General features: G+C 38.9%; 1 protein-coding gene across 1 annotated transcript; it reads left to right on the forward strand.

Annotated features, from left to right (window-relative positions):
* Positions 1-532: 532 nt before the first annotated feature.
* On the forward strand, positions 533-4705 carry LOC145013937 (GATA transcription factor 25-like). Its single transcript, XM_078972295.1, has 7 exons — positions 533-919; positions 1353-1436; positions 1518-1648; positions 2290-2406; positions 2515-2623; positions 3385-3459; positions 4437-4705. Exons 1-7 carry the CDS (start codon positions 608-610, stop codon positions 4488-4490), a joined length of 882 nt encoding a protein of 293 aa, XP_078828421.1. The 5' UTR covers positions 533-607; the 3' UTR covers positions 4491-4705.
* The last annotated feature ends 13295 nt before the right edge of the window (positions 4706-18000 follow it).

Genomic DNA, 18000 nt, shown 5'->3' on the forward strand with positions numbered 1-18000 from the left:
ACACATATATTTTAACATGAATGAAAAAAAGACCTAGTGTAAGTCTGTGACATCTAATACGATATTTTAATCTTTAAGTAAATCAAAATTGTTAATTTATTTGTAACTCATCTAAGAAATAATTGGTTATTTTTAATGATATTTGTTGAGAAACCAAATATTTAAAATATCTATTCGTGACATCAAAAACTAAAATGAATTTTTTTCTAAAAAGCAATGGCAAATAGAGAAAAAATGTTAAGTCTAATTGCAAACTCATACGTAAATACTGGTGCTAAATGAAAACCCATGCACAAATATTGAGGTAAAATACAAACCGAGAAAAATACAAAATTAACATATCATAGTGATCTGTTGGTGGCCCGAAAATAAAACATTTTCTAAAATAAAATATTAAACGAGGAACAAAAAATAAAATAGGAACTAAATCAAAATATATATAACAGCTTTTGTAGCGTGAACCCTTTTACTTTACTTTATTATTATTATTTTTTTTAAATACATTTTTTTAAAGGGTAATTGGTTTTTAGTTTGCCCCCCTCTCAAAACCTATACATTCCAGAATCCAGAGATAGTCACTTGTACTAACTGTTCTTCAAAACCTATAATGTACGGGAAGTCGACTGTGAGTGAGTTTGGTGGGATTCCGCCTGTGGTTAGTAGCACCACCGAGTCGGAAGTAACTCCGGGCCATCTCGATGGAGTCGGTAGCAATGGAGTTGATTCGATTGACGACCGGAATGTCTCATACGGGCTCGACGACGCGGACGGCGGGAGTGATGACATTTGTGATTTTGAGGGAATCGATGGGGTTGTTTACTCGGACCTCTCCGTAATGCCGAGCGGAGACGCCGGTGACCAGCTGACTCTCTCTTATTGTGGCCAAGTCTACGTCTTCGACAATGTCACAACGGACAAGGTCAAAATATTGACTCTTGTTTTCATCGTTTACTGTGTATAGTTAATGTTTCTATGCAATAAAATTTGTATGTGGCATCATAATTGTATTTTTGACTGAAAACTAGAATGAGAAGAAAATATAAATTTGGAGCTTCTTTTTTTTTTTTTTTTTTTTTTCACTTGGTTATGTTGGTTTTGACAAGCTGAATTCGCTTTGTTTTCTTTGGGTTCCTTGATGGAGTTTTTGAGTTAGTCTGTATAACACAAGTAAAATGTGGGGGTTTTGTATTTATGAACGTTGATGATGTGGTTGTTGGAAAGAGTAATTAATGTTTTGTTAGGGTATGTTGACAAAGAAAACTCTATACTGATGAGCGATCAATCTTGAAAGATGAGTTTATTTATTTCTATCTGTGGGTTTGAAATGTTTGATTGATGATGACAACTGACAGGTGCAAAAGGTGTTTTTACATCTTGGGGGATGCGAATTCCCAGTTGGTCAGCAAGGTGCAGAATTAGCATACCAAAATGAGAGAGTAATAATTATTATTAGCATACCATTTGGCATGTGTCACGTGTGTAATTAAAATTAAAATTGAATTTGTTTTGTGGTTCAGGATTTTGATTATCTTGCTCGCTGTAGCGACCCTCGCAGAGCTGCTTCTCTGAGCAGGTTCCGTCAAAAGAGGAAAGAACGTTGCTTTGAGAAGAAGATCAGATACAATGTTCGTCAAGAAGTTGCTCTTAGGTAACAACATAACATGATTGCACTTTATAATATTCTAGACACAAAAACAACACAACTGATTGCAAAAACCATATCTGCTTATTTGAAGTTATATCACTACTTGATTTAGAGTTTAAATAAATGCCCAATGAATGATATAAAGTTATGGTTGCTTTTACTTTAGTTACTAATTGTGCATATGTTTCAATCAAGCTCCTATTTGATTCTTAGCAGAAACATAGATGCTTCATTTGTTTGATGTTTTTATAGTAGGATTTGCTTGTCTCTTACGGAAGGTTGTATCTTCTACATGAAGTTTGGTTGATATTACAACATTATACTTTCAAATATTTTTCTTATTGATTTGTTGTAATCTACCCAATTATAGCATTGTACTTGATATTTTGCTTATTAGGACATTATACTTGGAAAAATCTACTCAATTGTAGGACTGAAATATACTTTGTTTTTTAGTGACATTGCTATAATTGGGTATATTCGTGAAAGCACAATGCTGTAATCGGAAGAAATAAAAGTAATAAAGAAATCAATGACTATATGTTATGTTTAACCTTAATAATAGTTACAAATTTTCTATTGTTTATATAGACGAGGGAGCATTTGGTAGATATTCATGTAAAGTTGATCTGTGTTGTCTTCAGGATGAAGCGTAAGAAAGGCCAATTTGTAACATCCCAAAAGGAAAAGGAATCTGGTCCCTGGAACACTGCTGCAGAGGCCGAGGGTGGAGCAGAAGATGAGATGGCAGTCACAACTATGTGAGTTATATAAGTTTTGCAAGTTTTCCCTCAATAATTATCCATGCATGTATAAGTTAATGGAATGTCAGAATATTAATACTAATTTGAATTGGTGTTGGTGTTCAGATCATGTGGTCATTGTGGTATTTGGTCCAAGGACACCCCTATGATGCGACGAGGGCCAGATGGTCCTAAGACTCTTTGCAATGCCTGCGGACTTTTCTGGGCAAACAGGGTTCGCATCTTTCATTTCTTCCTTTATAAGTTTCACTTTCATTTTTCCTGGTTTTTAAATAAATTATTATACTATGCCAATTGATAAGATCTTTTGCACACATGGGAAATTAAGAGTGAGCCTAAACAAACACCACCATAATTAAATCATCTTCTTCCCCATGCTCCTAATGGTTGCAAACAAAGTACCAATTTTCTTTATACCAACCACATTTGGCTTTCAAAGTTCTATCAGTTCCTTTGCTATGCTAATATGCAAATACAAGCTTTGGGCTTGCAAGCCTGGCAAATTGCAATACCATGTGTATTTTGATATCCTACAACAAAACAAAAATAAATTATTATCTCTTAATTGATCATCACATTTACTTATTAATTTATTTATCATACTAATTTACTATAATACAAATATTTTTGTACTATGTAGCAGCCAAAACGATGAAATATTTCATGTTTAGCGACAAGTTAATACAAATCAAATATATAGTTACCTTAAACTATCATAGCATTATTTATAATTCATTAAAGTGATTATTATACCAATTATAATACATAAAAGTAGCATTATGTGGTTTCCTGTTTGGGGATTGAGGTCTCACACACACACACACACTATGTATATTTTAACAACCAAACACAAATATATTTTGCATTTTGGTCTCTGAGTACAAACTTACTATAATGATGTATAATTTTGTTTTCTTCTTTGCTACTAGCTTTATTCCTTTTTTACTATTATTCACCTAAAAAACTTCCTGACAGGGCACAATGAGGGACCTTTCAAAGAAATCCAGTGATCATTCTTCTTCTCTAGCTCAACAGGTCTACAATTGTAAGGTACTATAATTCTTCCTTGCTACTACTAATTTAGGCCATTTACACATATCACCATTATTATGCTGCTCATACAATAAATCTCTTTTTGCCTCTTAACTATCTCCAAGAATACCAAGGGGGCGTTTGGTTTGTAGAATGTTCTTTTTAAAAAATGGAATCCGTTAAAGAAATTGGAAATTGAAGAAATCACAATTTGTGACTGTTTGGTTGGCCGGAAATGGAATGGAATTTACTAATAAAATTTAAAATAATTATTAAAATTTTATCTTTATAGATATATGTTCATCTATAATTGAGTTTTTGTTTCTATTTATTATAATATACACTGAGTGAATTTTTGTCTTTTAATAAAAAAAATAAAGACTGAAATTGGGTTCATTCCATCACCTAGGAATGGTGAAATCCATTGGATATGGAGTTCAAAAGATTTTGATGGAAATGAGTTGTGTCCATTTGACAACCAAACACACCATGGAACGGAATCTCAAATTCCAAATCTGGTGGAATTTGCAAACCAAACACGCCCTATGACAAAGGACCACAAGTTCTTGAATATTCGATTCAAGTAAACTGCAGTGTTGATCCCCGTGTTATCATTGTTTTTTGGATATTCTTCTTTAAAAAAGAGTATTTAATTTTTTTTTTCATTTTGGTCCCTATTTAACTGTTTCTTCACGTTTTTCGTCTATGGCTCGTTTAAGTTAACGACCGTTTCATTAAATCCATAAAAAGAAGACCATTTCCCCCTCACACCCACCCACAAACACATACTTTCTTCATCTCCTTTAAGAATCATAGAATTATGCCTAATTACATCATTTTGGTTTGGTGGGACAAAAGTTTCAAATTTTGTACTGAGTCAAATGCCCAGACTTTGTAAAACAGAACAAGCTGTTGTATCGTTCGTAGCCGAGGTGAGTAGTTACATAATAACATACATGACTGACTCTCCATTTCGTGTTGTAATGGTGTTGTAGGATGAGTACATGCCTAGATGTAGTAATGCTGCTGAGCTGGGGTTTGGTAACTGAGTTGATACCACCTGCTTCTCTTCTCTTCTCTTGCATATATGTTGGTTATAAATATATCAATATCAAACTAATGGACCTTTGTAGCTTGCTTTACTTGGTGTACATATGCATATGATGGATTTAATCCTCAAATCTGACCTCAAACTCCTTACTCTCTTGGGGTCTTTTTTAAAAATCCCCAGCATACTTAAGTAAACACTGAAACTTAACTTTGATATACTTCTCTGCTTCTATTGCTTGTCATTAGTCTTATTTTTTTTATATTTATTATTATTTAATATGTGCCTATATGCAATTTTGTTTTGTTTTATTGGTTCCATTTATAAATATGTAAATTCAGGCCCATGATGTGATTGTGGTGTAATGAAATACCTCATGGAAGTGCCAAAAAGTTAAACATAAGTTCCCAAGTCGGTATATTTGAAAATTTATAAGGGCTGAAGCTGTCGAGTGATACATTTAGGGATGCAAACGGGAGTGAATATTAGCGGAGACTGCAATCTCCATCCCCGTACCCCACCTCCAATCCCAATACCATTCCTGCCCCTGCTAAGCCACAACAAGTGGGGTGAAAAAAAAAATTGGAACACAATGAATACCGGTTTAGTAGAAAGGTGCAAGTGTTTTATTTTTCCTAAAATCTAAAAAACATTAAAAAAAACGGACAATAATCATGACAATTAAAATGTTCCAATTTTCGTACTCCATTATAATAGATGACAGTACAAAAAATCACTATATTTTCCTGTTTGTTAAAAAAAACTAATTTAAAAACTATTGTAAATTTCACAATTAAGTTATTGTTTAAAAAATAATCTTTGACCTTCATTGTCATCAAATCATCATATATTAATTAGAAAGGACTAGTAGGCTAGTGGTATAGATGTATTGAAATGGAAATTGAGTAATTTAATCCTTGATATTTTTGACAAAAATGACCATTTGTTTATTTTTATTTTTATTTTTTGTTTGTAAAGTAACCAAATCTTTCGGAACACATTGTTCTAGAAAAGTCTCCGGAATTTTGGAGTATGATTTTGCACTATGATTCCAGAACACATTAAACATTTTTTTTTTTAAAGTGTAACACGTGGCTTTTCGTTTAGTTTTGGTTTAAAAAAAAAAAAAAAGAACAAAAAAATTATAATGTATAAGGTGCCGTTTGCTTTTTCTGAGATAAAGTATATATAGTCTGTGGACCACATCTATAGATCTCTGCAATAGATGATGCGGACCAAACGTCTGCAGTTTGAAGAAAGAAAACTGTTTTTTAACATATGCAGGCTACTAAAATAAAGTAAAATCTAAATAAACTGAGTTTTTTAAACTTCAAAGTGATTTTTTAATATTTTTATGATTTTGTTATAAATAATAAACTAACCTAGATCAAATTTTATATATTATAGTATAAAAACTGAAAATAAAATGGTACGAATTAACATATATATTTGATAAAAACTAACAATTTTGATCGTAAAGTTATACATAAACATTGTAATTATCAACCCATAAGTCATTGTCATTGTAGTATTCCTGTACGGTTCAAGAATATATACTTGTAAGCGATGCAAAAGCATAACAATCATAAACGATGAAATAATTAAAAATGTACCTCCATACCCTTCGAGGTACCAACATCGTCTCCGGAAGTCTTGTTGATAAGTTTTAGATCCATGGCTAAAGTAGCTTCATGTTATACTAAACGCTCATCTTGAGATCTCAATTTCTTACAACATTCACGGACCTTATTGTCCATTTTTTTAAAGAGTCCTCGTTTTGCAAATCACTAATAATTTGGTTCATGTTAGTTGATGGGTCAGCGACCGACGGTGGTGGTGGTGTTCGGTGAAATGGATCATTTATTCGTGCCTTCTTTTCTCGAGGCTAATGGGTAGGGGAATTTTTGGGTGATGGTGTTAGTGAAGGTGCCCTTTCGTGTCGGGAAAATCAAGACGATCAATCCACGTCAAGCTAGTTATCCACATTCAGAACACATCTCATCTTCTGTCGGCTCAAACTTCTGTACGATTCTATTATCTTGCTAACATAAATTATAAAATTATAAATAAACATAAATTATAAAATAAATAAATATTTAAATAATAAAGTAACCATACGTCGTCGATTTGTAAAAACTAATTGCAGTGAGTCTTTTGTAAATGCCTAAATTTTGACCATGCAACAGCCTGAGGGATCACATTCTATTGTCGGGTACCAAACAAACTGTCCACCAGAAAAATCTCAAGAATACATATCTAAATGTTAGCAAACAAATAAATAAATGTTAGAATGTTAGCAAGTAAAAATAAATAATAGTTTTTTATCATATACTTAACTTAAAAGCGTATAAAAACCCATGTAAGGTGTAGGTCAATTTTTGAGGTCCGTTCTCTTTCAGCTCGTCTAGATGTATAAGCTTGTCAACCTTATTGAATACAATAAATAGCTACTTGTACAATTGATCTCAAACTATCATCCCCCATTTGGATATCTGCCACATAAAAAATTAGTTTATAATTAAATTTCTAAAAAATATGTGAGAACCCGAAATTTCCATTTTGTACAACATATCAATTCAATAGAAGTCAGAACGGTTACTGTTAACTTTCAGACGATTTGGGATAAGTTTGGAACATTTTATGATTAACACTTAAGGGGATGCCAGGAGAGGGGATGCTCTTAGGGTTAAGAAATTGGAATTATACGACCCGAACATGGAGTTTGCGGTCCAAAACCCTAGGGGTATATATATGATCCTTAGCCATATTTATTCATTTGTTCCATTTCCAACTAGAGAAAAGCCAAATTCTCTCTAGCGGATCTTCGGCCTTTCATCCCAAATCGTGAGTACTTCTATCTAAGTGTATTATAGGGCTTGATATGTGACTGATAATGTGACAACTCGAAACTATTCCGTCACCGTAACCCGTTTTTCCGTTAATAGAACTCGTTCTTATTTAACTTTTCCGTTAACATTGGGATCAAACAAATAAAAATTTGTACTTTTACTATGACTTCATAAGGATCGGAATAAATTAGGAATGCGGGATAACACCCTAAATATCCTTTTAAGAAGTTTTAGTTACAAACAAATTAAAATACGACAATTTAATCGGGTACGACCATAAGCCCCGTTTAACGTCGGTATCGGGTAAAATTCCACCTGGCCACAAACACAAACCCTATATAAGGGCTGAGTGGTCACCAAGTTAGACCTTTTGCCACTCTAGTCCCTCTCTCTCTCTCTACTCTCTCTCTTCAAGACCCGGTTCTTCCGAAATCCGCTAGTTTCCGCTCCAAACTGTAAGTACTCTTACCCTAGATTGTTCTACAACCCATTGCATGTAATTATAGCTTAAAAATCATCCAATAAGGCCAAGAGTAAGGAGTTTACGGCCCAAGAACACTCTAGGGCCGTAAACCCCTAAAAGTGTGCCAAAATGCCCCCAAATCTCTTCCTTAGGCTTAGAGGCTAACTTAGAACATACCCTAGAAGTGTTTTAGCCATTTAATCTTGTGTTTAGAGGCTTAAAAGAGGGTCTACGGCCCAAGAATACCCTTAGGCCGTAAACTCCCTTAAACTATGCAAATTGAGCATTTAACCCCCTAATTAGCCTTATACCTTCTGTAACATCCGGATTCCCAGGTATATTATTCTAATATTTTATTTTGGAATTTGTGAAGGAACTCGACGAGTTGATGCTTAGACTTGCCGAGTAGGGTCGTGGATTATCATCCGGGTTCGCGTCTGGACTCAGCGAGTCCATTAGTGGACTCGGCAAGTCCACGCTGTTTGATGAAACCCTAAACCCCGGGGGTTGGAGCCTATTTAAGGGCACTCATAGCCTCCCATTGCGGCTACCAGTCCCTTGACAGAACCCTAAGTGAGCTAAATCGTTTGGGAAGAAGGAGAAGCCATATTTGATCTTTCTATCTTTGGTTTAGCAAGAAGAAGGTGATCAAGAGCAAGAGGAGACTGAAGGAGGTGTGATTCTAGTGGTTTCAGAGTCCAGAGACTTCAACTTGAGGTGTTTATTCGGACCTTCTTCAGTTTTGGTATTGATTCTTAGAGTTAGGGTTTTCTAACCTCTTTTGAGGATGGTTATGTGGAGTAATTGGTCCCTTCTCGAGTTTATGCTGTGGATCTGGACTCAAAGAGGTCCAGAGACCTTAACCCTTGGAGCTTTATGAATTATCTTGGGAGTCATGAGCATAGAATGTCATTTTTGGGGCTAAATCACCAAATGAAACCATCTAGATGATATATCAGTGTCAAGGTCTGGACTTTACGTGATTATTATGCTTGGGAAGGCCAGATCTATGGATTAGAGGAACAGATCTGACCTCAGGAGGTCAATGGAGTTTGTACATGGCATGTACTCGCCGAGTTGTTCTTGAGACTCGGCGAGTTGAGTCGGGGTGGCCCCGCGATTCTTACCTGGGGACTCATCGAGTAAAGGGAGGGACTCGACGTGTTAAATGGGACTAAAGAGTTAGTGGACACATGTGGACTCGCCGAGTAGCCCAAGTGCACTCGACGATTCAGGTCAAAGTTTGACCATTGACTTTGGTTGACTTTTAGGGTTTGCTCAACAATGAGGGCCTTTGAGCCAAAGGAGGGGTGAAATGGTCTTTTACCCTTCTGAGGGTGCCTAGAAAGGGTTGAGTCTAGTTCTGAGAGTTATATTTATGAGATTATTACTTTATGTATTTAGGCGGAGGCTAGATCGTATTTCTATCGAGTCAATGATTTACCGGGACATCTGAGGTGAGTCTTCTCACTATACTTTACCTTGAGTGGTAATTAGAGTTATGTGATAGAGTTATTGTATGCTATTATGTGATGTGTTGTACTGCATTATTTCTATGTGGTTTATGTCATGTGTATATCAGAGTATATCAGAGTTAGAACCGGAAGGTTCACAAATTAGGACCAGAGGGTCCATAGAGTTAGGGCCCACGGGCCCACAAAGTTATGGCCTCGAGTGGCTAGTATGTGTATGTATGGTATTTTGGGGAACTCACTAAGCTTTATGCTTACAGTGTTATGTGTTATGTGTTTCAGGTACCAGTGATGATCGCGGGAAGGCGCCGACATGATTCGTACACACGCATGGATTTTTATGTATTTTGATCTTGGGAAATATTTCGTGAAACAAAGTTATGATACAATAGGATTTTGTTGATAAATGTGTTTAAAAATGTGAAAATTTGTTTTAGATTTTACGGTATTACAATTTGGTATCAGAGCCTTGGTTTGAGGGATTCAGATGCATCTTCGGGCGTATCTGAACTCAAACTGAGGAATTGAGGAAAAATTTGATAATAAAGTAAATTTTTTAAAAGGAGTAAAAAGAGTTTTGAAACAAACAGACCAGAGCCGTGTGTACGATCAGCCAGTGCCCGAACGGTGATTTCCCAAAATACCCTTACAATAAGTTGTAAAAGAAATGTTATGCTATGCTATATGAATTATATTATGCATGCTAGAGTAAGACTAGGTATTCTTATTAGGACTAGAGTGGCCTGATATATGATGCCTTAGTCTAGGGATTTTGCTATTAGGAATGCTTGAGAGTGTTGAGATAGCAGCAAGGAGCTTATGAGAGATTTGCTAGTGAGTGGCACATGATTAGAGAGAATAGCGTACTTAGGATTTGGGGGCTCTGGGAGGAGGACTTGGTGTGAATGTTGAGTCGGTGTGGTCGGTAGTATTGGGCCCGTACTATCGAAGGCACCGGGTCAGTGCGCAACCCAAGTAAGACTCCTTAGGGTACCAGAAATCAAGTAGGATTGGGATATCGAGTGTGTGTACATCCGAGCAAATTACTGATATCTTATGTTGTATTTCAGAGAGGCATCATGGTAGGGACACATCACAGACCAGGGACCAGTGGAGGGGGTGTGAGCGACGAGGAGCTCCGCCAGATGATTCATGATGAGGTGTGACTGCTACCATCCGCGATGAGATTCCAGAGATGTTCGGGTCTATTAAGACCACCCTGATAAAGACATTCGATGAGAGATACGCTGCCCTTTCTGAGGCTGTTGTTGCTGCGGCCACTGCAGCTGTAGCTGCGGCTAGACTGCAGGGTGGTGATATGTTGCTGTTTTGGGATTTCAGCAACACAAAACCATCGGAGTTTGATGGGACCCAGGACCCGATTGCAGCGATGAGGTGGATATCAGACATAGAGGGATGTTTCTTTACTTGCTCATCTTCTGAGTATTTGAGGGTCCGGTTCGCGCTGAACCAGCTTCGCTTGGGAGCGAAGGATTGGTGGAAGTTTGTGACGGTGCATTATTCGCCTGCTGAGCTTGCTGTAGTGACTTGGGAGAGGTTCACTGCTATGTTCCAAGATGAGTACGTTCCTGAGGTGGAGAGGGAGCGTTTGGCCTAGGAGTTTTTGACCCTCAAGTAGGGTACTGATTCTATCACAGTGATTACGAGGAAATTCCATGAGCGGGCGATGTTTTTCCCAGAGCACGTGTCCTCCGAGCAGGCACGTATGAGCCGCTATCTGAGCATTTTGAGGAGGGATATATGGGAGTTCGTGGCGAACTCGACGTATCGGACATTTGCTGAGCTTCAGGAAAATGCTCGGAAGAGGGAGATAGAGCTAGAGACCCAGGCTAGGGAGGAGGCTGAGTCTCAGGCGAGGGATCGGCGACCGGCACAGTCTCAGCCGACAGCCAAGCGGGCCAAGCCTGCTGATTCGTGATCTGGGAGTTAGAAGGGCCGCACTTGTGGCAAGTGCGGCAAGAGCCACGAGGGGGTGTGCAGAGCGGGGTCTTGCTACAAATGTGGCAACGAGGGGCAAATGGCCAGGGATTGCCCCAAGGGGTTTGCAGTATGCTTTCACTACAACCAGACCGGACACCTCAAGGTAGAGTGTCCACAGTTACGAGGGACTACCCAGGGAGCACCTCAGGGATCTGCCCCTGCTGCTATCAGAGCTACTGAGAGCTGCCCCTGACGGTCAAGAACCGTTACCCGTTGCTAAGGATCAATGATTTGTTTAATCAGTTACAGGGAGCATCTTGGTTCTCCAAGATCGATTTGAGGTCGGGATATCATCAGGTGAGAGTGCGAGATGAGGAAATCCAGAAGACAGCGTTCAGGACTCGTTACGGGCATTACGAGTTCGTGGTGATGCCTTTCGGGCTCACCAATGCACCGACAGTGTTCATGGACCTCGTGAACAGAGTATGTAGGCCGATGTTGGATCGCTCGGTGATCGTGTTCATTGACGACATATTGCTGTATTCGAGATCCAAAGAACAGCATGAGGAACATCTGAGAGAGATCCTCAGAGTTTTGAGATCGGAGAGGCTTTACGCCAAGTTCTCCAAGTGTGATTTTTGATTACGAGAGGTCCAGTTCCTAGGGCATCTCGTTAACCAGAAAGGGATATTGGTCGATTCGGCCAAGATTGAGGCGGTGATGAGTTGGAAGGTGCCGAGGTCACCTACAGAGATCAGGAGTTTCTTAGGATTGGCAGGCTATTATCGGAGATTTATCAGGGATTTCTCCAAGATCGTCGTGCCACTCACCAAGTTGACCCGGAAGGGCGTTGCTTTCTCATGGGGCCCAAAGCAGCATGCCTCCTTTGAGACACTTCGTCATAGGTTATGCGAAGCCCCGGTGTTAGCCCTTCCGGAGGGAATGGAGGACTTCGTGGTATATTGTGATGCGTCGATATCAGGGTTGGGAGCAGTGCTTATGCAGAGGGGGCACGTGATAGCATATGCATTGAGGAAGCTGAATCCTCATGAGGTAAGGTATCCCACCCACGATTTAGAGTTGGGGGCAGTGGTGTTCGCCCTCAAGATTTGGCGTCACTATCTGTTTGGGGTCCAGTGTACCATATACACGGATCACAAGAGCCTGAAGTATTTGATGGATCAGCCCAGCCTGAACATTCGGCAGAGGAGATGGTTGGATGTGGTAAAGGATTATGATTGTGAGATCTGGTACCACCCGGGTAAGGCTAACGTGGTAGCCGATGCCCTGAGCCGTAGGATGGAGAGCGTCCCGATGCGAGATGTTTGTATGAGACTGATAGTGATGACTCTGGTGTTGGACACCATTCGAGGGGCCCAGGCTGAGGCTGTGAGACCAGAAAACCAAAAAAGGGAGCGAGTTATCGGGCAGGTATCGGAGTTCGTTACCGATGGCAGGGGGCTTATGATATTTCAGGGTCGGATTTGGGTGCCGTTTGTGGGCGGGATGCGTACCATTTTGATGGAAGAGGCACATCGATCAAAGTTCTCGATCCATCCCGGGGCCACTATGATGTATTTGGACCTAAAGAGGGAGTATTGGTGGCCCTGTATGAAGATGGACGTTGCATGGTTCGTTGAGAGGTGCCTAACCTGTCGCCGAGTTAAGACCGAGCACCAGAGACTGCATGGTAAGTTGCAGTCGTTAGAAGTTCCCGAGTGGAAGTGGGAACAGATTACTATGGAATTTATCACCAAATTGCCAAGGACTGCGAGGGGCGTCGATGCAATTTGGGTGATTGTAGACCGGTTGACGAAAAGCGCTCATTTCCTTGCTATCAGTGAGAGCTCTTCCGCAGAGAAGTTGGCAGAGATGTACGTGAGGGAGGTGGTATCGCGCCATGGAGTGCCGATCTCGATTGTCTCAGATCGAGATGTGCGTTTCACTTCCAGATTTTGGAAGGAATTTCATGAAGAATTGGGTACGAGGCTGCATTTTAGTACCGCATACCACCCACAGACTGACGGGCAGAGCGAGCAGATGATCCAGACGCTCGAGGACATGCTTCGAGCGTGTTTGTTGGATTTCGGCGGGAGTTGGGACACATATTTTCTCTTGGTAGAGTTTTCCTACAACAACAACCATCATTTGAGCATTGGTATGCCACCCTTTGAGCTGTTGTATGGGAGAGGTGTCGGACCCCCATTTGCTGGAGAGAGGTGGGGCAATGTGTAATGGGTAGTACGGAGATCGTGCTTCAGACGACTGAGCAGATACAGCAGGTCAAGCAGAGGTTGTTGACCGCTCAGAGTCGTCAGAAGAGTTATACGAACAGGCATCAGCCCGAGCTCGAGTTTCAGGTCGGTGACTTCGTACTCTTGAAGGTCTTTCCTTGGAAAGTAGTGATCCGATTCAGGAAGAGGGGCAAGTTGGGGCCTCGGTATATTGGACCTTTCAGGGTGATCGCGAGAGTAGGCAGGGTAGCCTACCGTTTGGAGCTACCCGCGGAGTTGGGTCATATTCACGACACTTTTCACGTGTCGCAGTTGAGAAAATGTATAGCCGACGAGTCAACAGTGGTACCGTTAGAGGATATTCAGGTGGATGTAGGCCTGAACTATGTTGAGAGACCGGTGGCAATTAGGGAGACCGAGTCCTTTTGAATTCCAGGTGGGAGACTGAGTCCTTTTGAAAGTCTCACCCTGGAAGGGCACGATACGCTTTGGGAAGCGTGGAAAGCTGAATCCAAGATACATAGGGCCTTTCGAGATTCTCACCAGGATCGGCGTAGCTTACAAACTTAACCTACCCCGCGAGATCAGTAACATCCACTCTACCTTCCACGTCTCGAACTTGAAAAATTGCCTATCTCACGAAACCCTAGTAATTCCAGTAGACGAGATCGAGATCAACGAAAACCTCAACTTTGTGAAAGAACCTGTGGAATTCATGGATCAGGAGGTCAAACGAACGAAACTAAGCCGCATCCCAATTGTGAAGGTTCGATGGAACGCCAAGCGAGGGACGGAATTCACTTGGGAACGCGAGGATCAAATGAAGCTTAAGTATCCCCATCTTTTCGATTAATTATCTTGTGATAACATGATTGTTTGAACTCTAATTTCGGGAGGAAATTCCCTCTAACGGGGGGATGATGTGACAACCTGAAACTATTCCGTCACCGTAACCCGTTTTGCGTTAATAGAACTCGTTCTTATTTAACTTTTCCGTTAACATTAGGATCAAACAAATAAAAACTTGTATTTTTACTATGACTTCATAAGGATCAGAATAAATTAGGAATGCGGAGAAACACTCTAAATATCCTTTAAAGAAGTTTTAGTTACAAATGAATTAAAATACGACCATTTAATCGGGTACGACCATAAGCCCCGTTTAACGTCGGTATCGGGTAAAATTCCACCTGGACACAAAATCAAACCCTATATAAGGGTTGAGTGCTCACCAAGTTAGAACTTTTGCCACTCTAGTACCTCTCTCTCTCTACTCTCTCTCTTCAAGGCCCGGTTCTTCCGAAATCCGTTAGTTTCCGCTCCAAACTGTAAATACTCTTACCCTAGATTGTTCTACAACCCATTGCATGTAATTATAGCTTAAAAATCATCCAATAAGGCCAAGAGTAAGGAGTTTATGGCCCAAGAACACTCTAGGGCCGTAAACCCCTAAAAGTGTGCCAAAATGCCCCCAAATCTCTTCCTTAGGCTTAGAGGCTAACTTAGAACATACCCTAGAAGTGTTTTAGCCATTTAATCTTGTGTTTAGAGGCTTAAAAGAGGGTTTACGGACCAATAATACCCTTAGGCCCTAAACTCCCTTAAACTATGCAAATTGAGCATTTAACCCCCTAATTAGCCTTATACCTTCACCTAGAAACATGTAGGAGTGAACAAATGACGTGAAAAATGAAGTATAAGGGGTGTCCAAGAGTTCACGGCCATAAACCATGGGGTTCACGACTGTAAACTCCCATGGAGTGGTCCTAGCACCGTAAACTCCAAGGGAGTGTCCCTTTGGAACCTTAAACACCCCTCAAGCCTTGTATATTGACTTTGAATCCTTTCTAGAGACACAAGAGACTTGAAAACACACAAATACACTCCTCCCATGAGTTTACGGTCGTAAAATCATGGGGGAGTTTGTCCCTCAGCCGTAAACTCACCCAATGTGAGCTTGTGAGGAGTAAACTCCATAGTGTGGCCTAAAACTCCTTCCTTGCAACCCAATAGCCTTCTAGCACTTAACCATAGAGCTTTTATTTACATTAGGATGTCTGTATGTGTTTAATTAGTGTCTTAATCACTAATTACTTGTAAACATATGTCTTCATATGTTACTAGGGTCATAAAGTGTGTACAAGTCTTTACTTGGCGCCAAACGCTCATCCGACACTTCTACCTGATCTACTTGCTACAGGTGAGTTCATACCCCTTAATTAACCTTTTAAATGTTTTGACATGTTTTAGGGGGGGGGGGGATACAAGTAAATGCAACCAGTTCTAGTTCCGAATCATATGTGATTTATAACTTACCACCAAAAAGGATTTCTATACTTTTAACTATTTGTCAATAAAACTATTTTAAATATTTGTCAAACGCATTTTCTAAGCTAAATTGTTGTTAAACTATTTTCAAACTGTGTTTAAACTACTTTTCTTTTAAACTATATCGACATCAATATATTTATATAAATAAGACTTGAAGGAGTTAGGAGCGATAGCTCACCTTATTTCCTATTCTTGTTTGATTGTGTTCTTAGGGTATATTGTTATCTGTCCGACTGTCATTGATTTCTTAGTTATATATCATATATATTTATGTTAGATATTAAAGTCTTCATCTTATACATTACGTTTGTAAATCAAAGGCATACGACTCCACACTCCATTTAACTATAATAGGTATAGTTAATACAATTGCTTGTTACCTCTATCTCTATAATACCCGCTATAATTACTATTATCACGAGTTAAGACACGTTTAAGAGAACACTCTCTATACTATACTAAAATTTACTATACTATAATACAAGAGAATACACCAATCCATAATATAACACACTATCCCTCTATACGACACTCTACTACGTAAATACCATGTAACCAGGGCTTCCCGAAAGGAAAGCAACACTACATGTATAAATCTATATATGACGGATGCTATTACATCCTGATTGTTAATTTTAGTCCGAGCCGACTAGGCCCAAGGATGGCACTACATCAATACACTACGGATGACCGGGAAGGTCATCGGACCCTCTATAATCACTAAGTTTGGTTACATGAGAAATCACATCCATATCCAAATTAATACACTAAGAATTAAAGTCTAATCTAATTTCCCGAAGTAAATAAATATATATTGAGGTTTGCAACACTACTACAATCAACCAACAATACTTTTACTCATCTACGTTACTCATAAGAAATTTATTACCTTATTTTTAACACTGAAAGTTTCAATGAAAATACTTTTACACACTCAAAGGATTTAACTTACAAATATACCATCCTGGAAAATATAGGATTTTCTAGGGATTTCTACTACTCTCAACATTTATTTCAGCTTTTATATTACATGATTGTAAACACTTTTATACAAGAAATGACACTAAAATCTTATGAACTCACCAACTTTATGCTGATACTTGTTTTCAAAATAACTTGTATCCTCAGGTCAAAGATAGATAGGTACTGGTGTAGCTTTTGAGAAGATGGAGCATATACAAGACCCATCTTTTATTTTTGTTATACTTTTAGTGTCTATTAACTGTACAGAACACATTTGTATTTACAATTACTATATTAATGCAATGGTTGTTGTCGCTTGTTTTTACTATTATGCAATTGTTATGATACTGTACATGACGTCCTCCACCCAGAGCGTATTCCGCCGTTCTCGGTTTTGGGGTGTGACAGATTGGTATCAGAGCATTGTTTATAGTTAATCAAGTATATCAACCCATAAAAGATATACGAAATATAAACACTTTGGGACTAAAACACTCTGACCAAGAATATATACTTTTAAATACTAAATATTTAATTAAGTGTATATATATATATATATATACATATACATTCACCAATACAAAGGGTCAATATCATTCTAGAACAAAACAGAAGTATTAAAGATTGCTGAACAACACAATTAAGCTTAGAGACATATAGTCACATCTGGGTGGATGTAGCATGATCAACTACATCTCTCTAGGAGTGACTAGCATGTGCCTAAGAGTGATTGTGGTGTTGCAACAAGTCTAAAAACTTACCAACACTACCACAAGAACGTTAGAACAAGAATACTATATGTAACGCCCGTAGATCCAGGCTAGTCAATTTAGAGATAATAGGGGTCGAAAATGACTTTTCGACAAAATATTATTTAGAATAAATAATTTGAACCAAGTTGTAGTACATGTCACAAGGTATCTGTACATATAAAGAACGCCAAAATCTGAGTTATAACGAAGAAGTTATGACTCGTCGAAGTTTCGCGACGGAACCGGCACGGCACAGGGAAGCGTAAAAAGTGAATTTACGATAGAGCGAGATTTAGCCTTAGTGATCTAAACGAAAGTCGTAGAATATGTTAAACCAAGAAAATCCATAAAAAGAACGCCCAAATCTGACTTCGTATGAAGAAGTTATGATTTTTCTAAGATTCGGCTTAGCAGTGTACAGCCCGAAACTCGAATTTTAGTTCGAGCGGTTTTTGGCTTATGCGACCTAGATGAGAGTTGAAGATCTCATTAATAGGAACTCAACG

Source organism: Lactuca saligna, chromosome 9, assembly GCF_052625555.1.
Source record: "Lactuca saligna cultivar CGN05327 chromosome 9, ASM5262555v1, whole genome shotgun sequence".
In the NCBI taxonomy this organism is placed as follows: domain Eukaryota; kingdom Viridiplantae; phylum Streptophyta; class Magnoliopsida; order Asterales; family Asteraceae; genus Lactuca; species Lactuca saligna.

What these genes read in the sequence shown, in the direction of transcription:
- LOC145013937 (XM_078972295.1), top strand. Translation starts at nt 608, where the DNA reads ATGTACGGGAAGTCGACTGTGAGTGAGTTTGGTGGGATTCCGCCTGTG. An exon ending in TAGCATACCAAAATGAGAGA is followed by an intron (nt 1,437 to 1,517) that starts GTAATAATTATT and finishes TTTGTGGTTCAG; the next exon opens with GATTTTGATTATCTTGCTCG. An exon ending in GAGATGGCAGTCACAACTAT is followed by an intron (nt 2,407 to 2,514) that starts GTGAGTTATATA and finishes GTTGGTGTTCAG; the next exon opens with ATCATGTGGTCATTGTGGTA.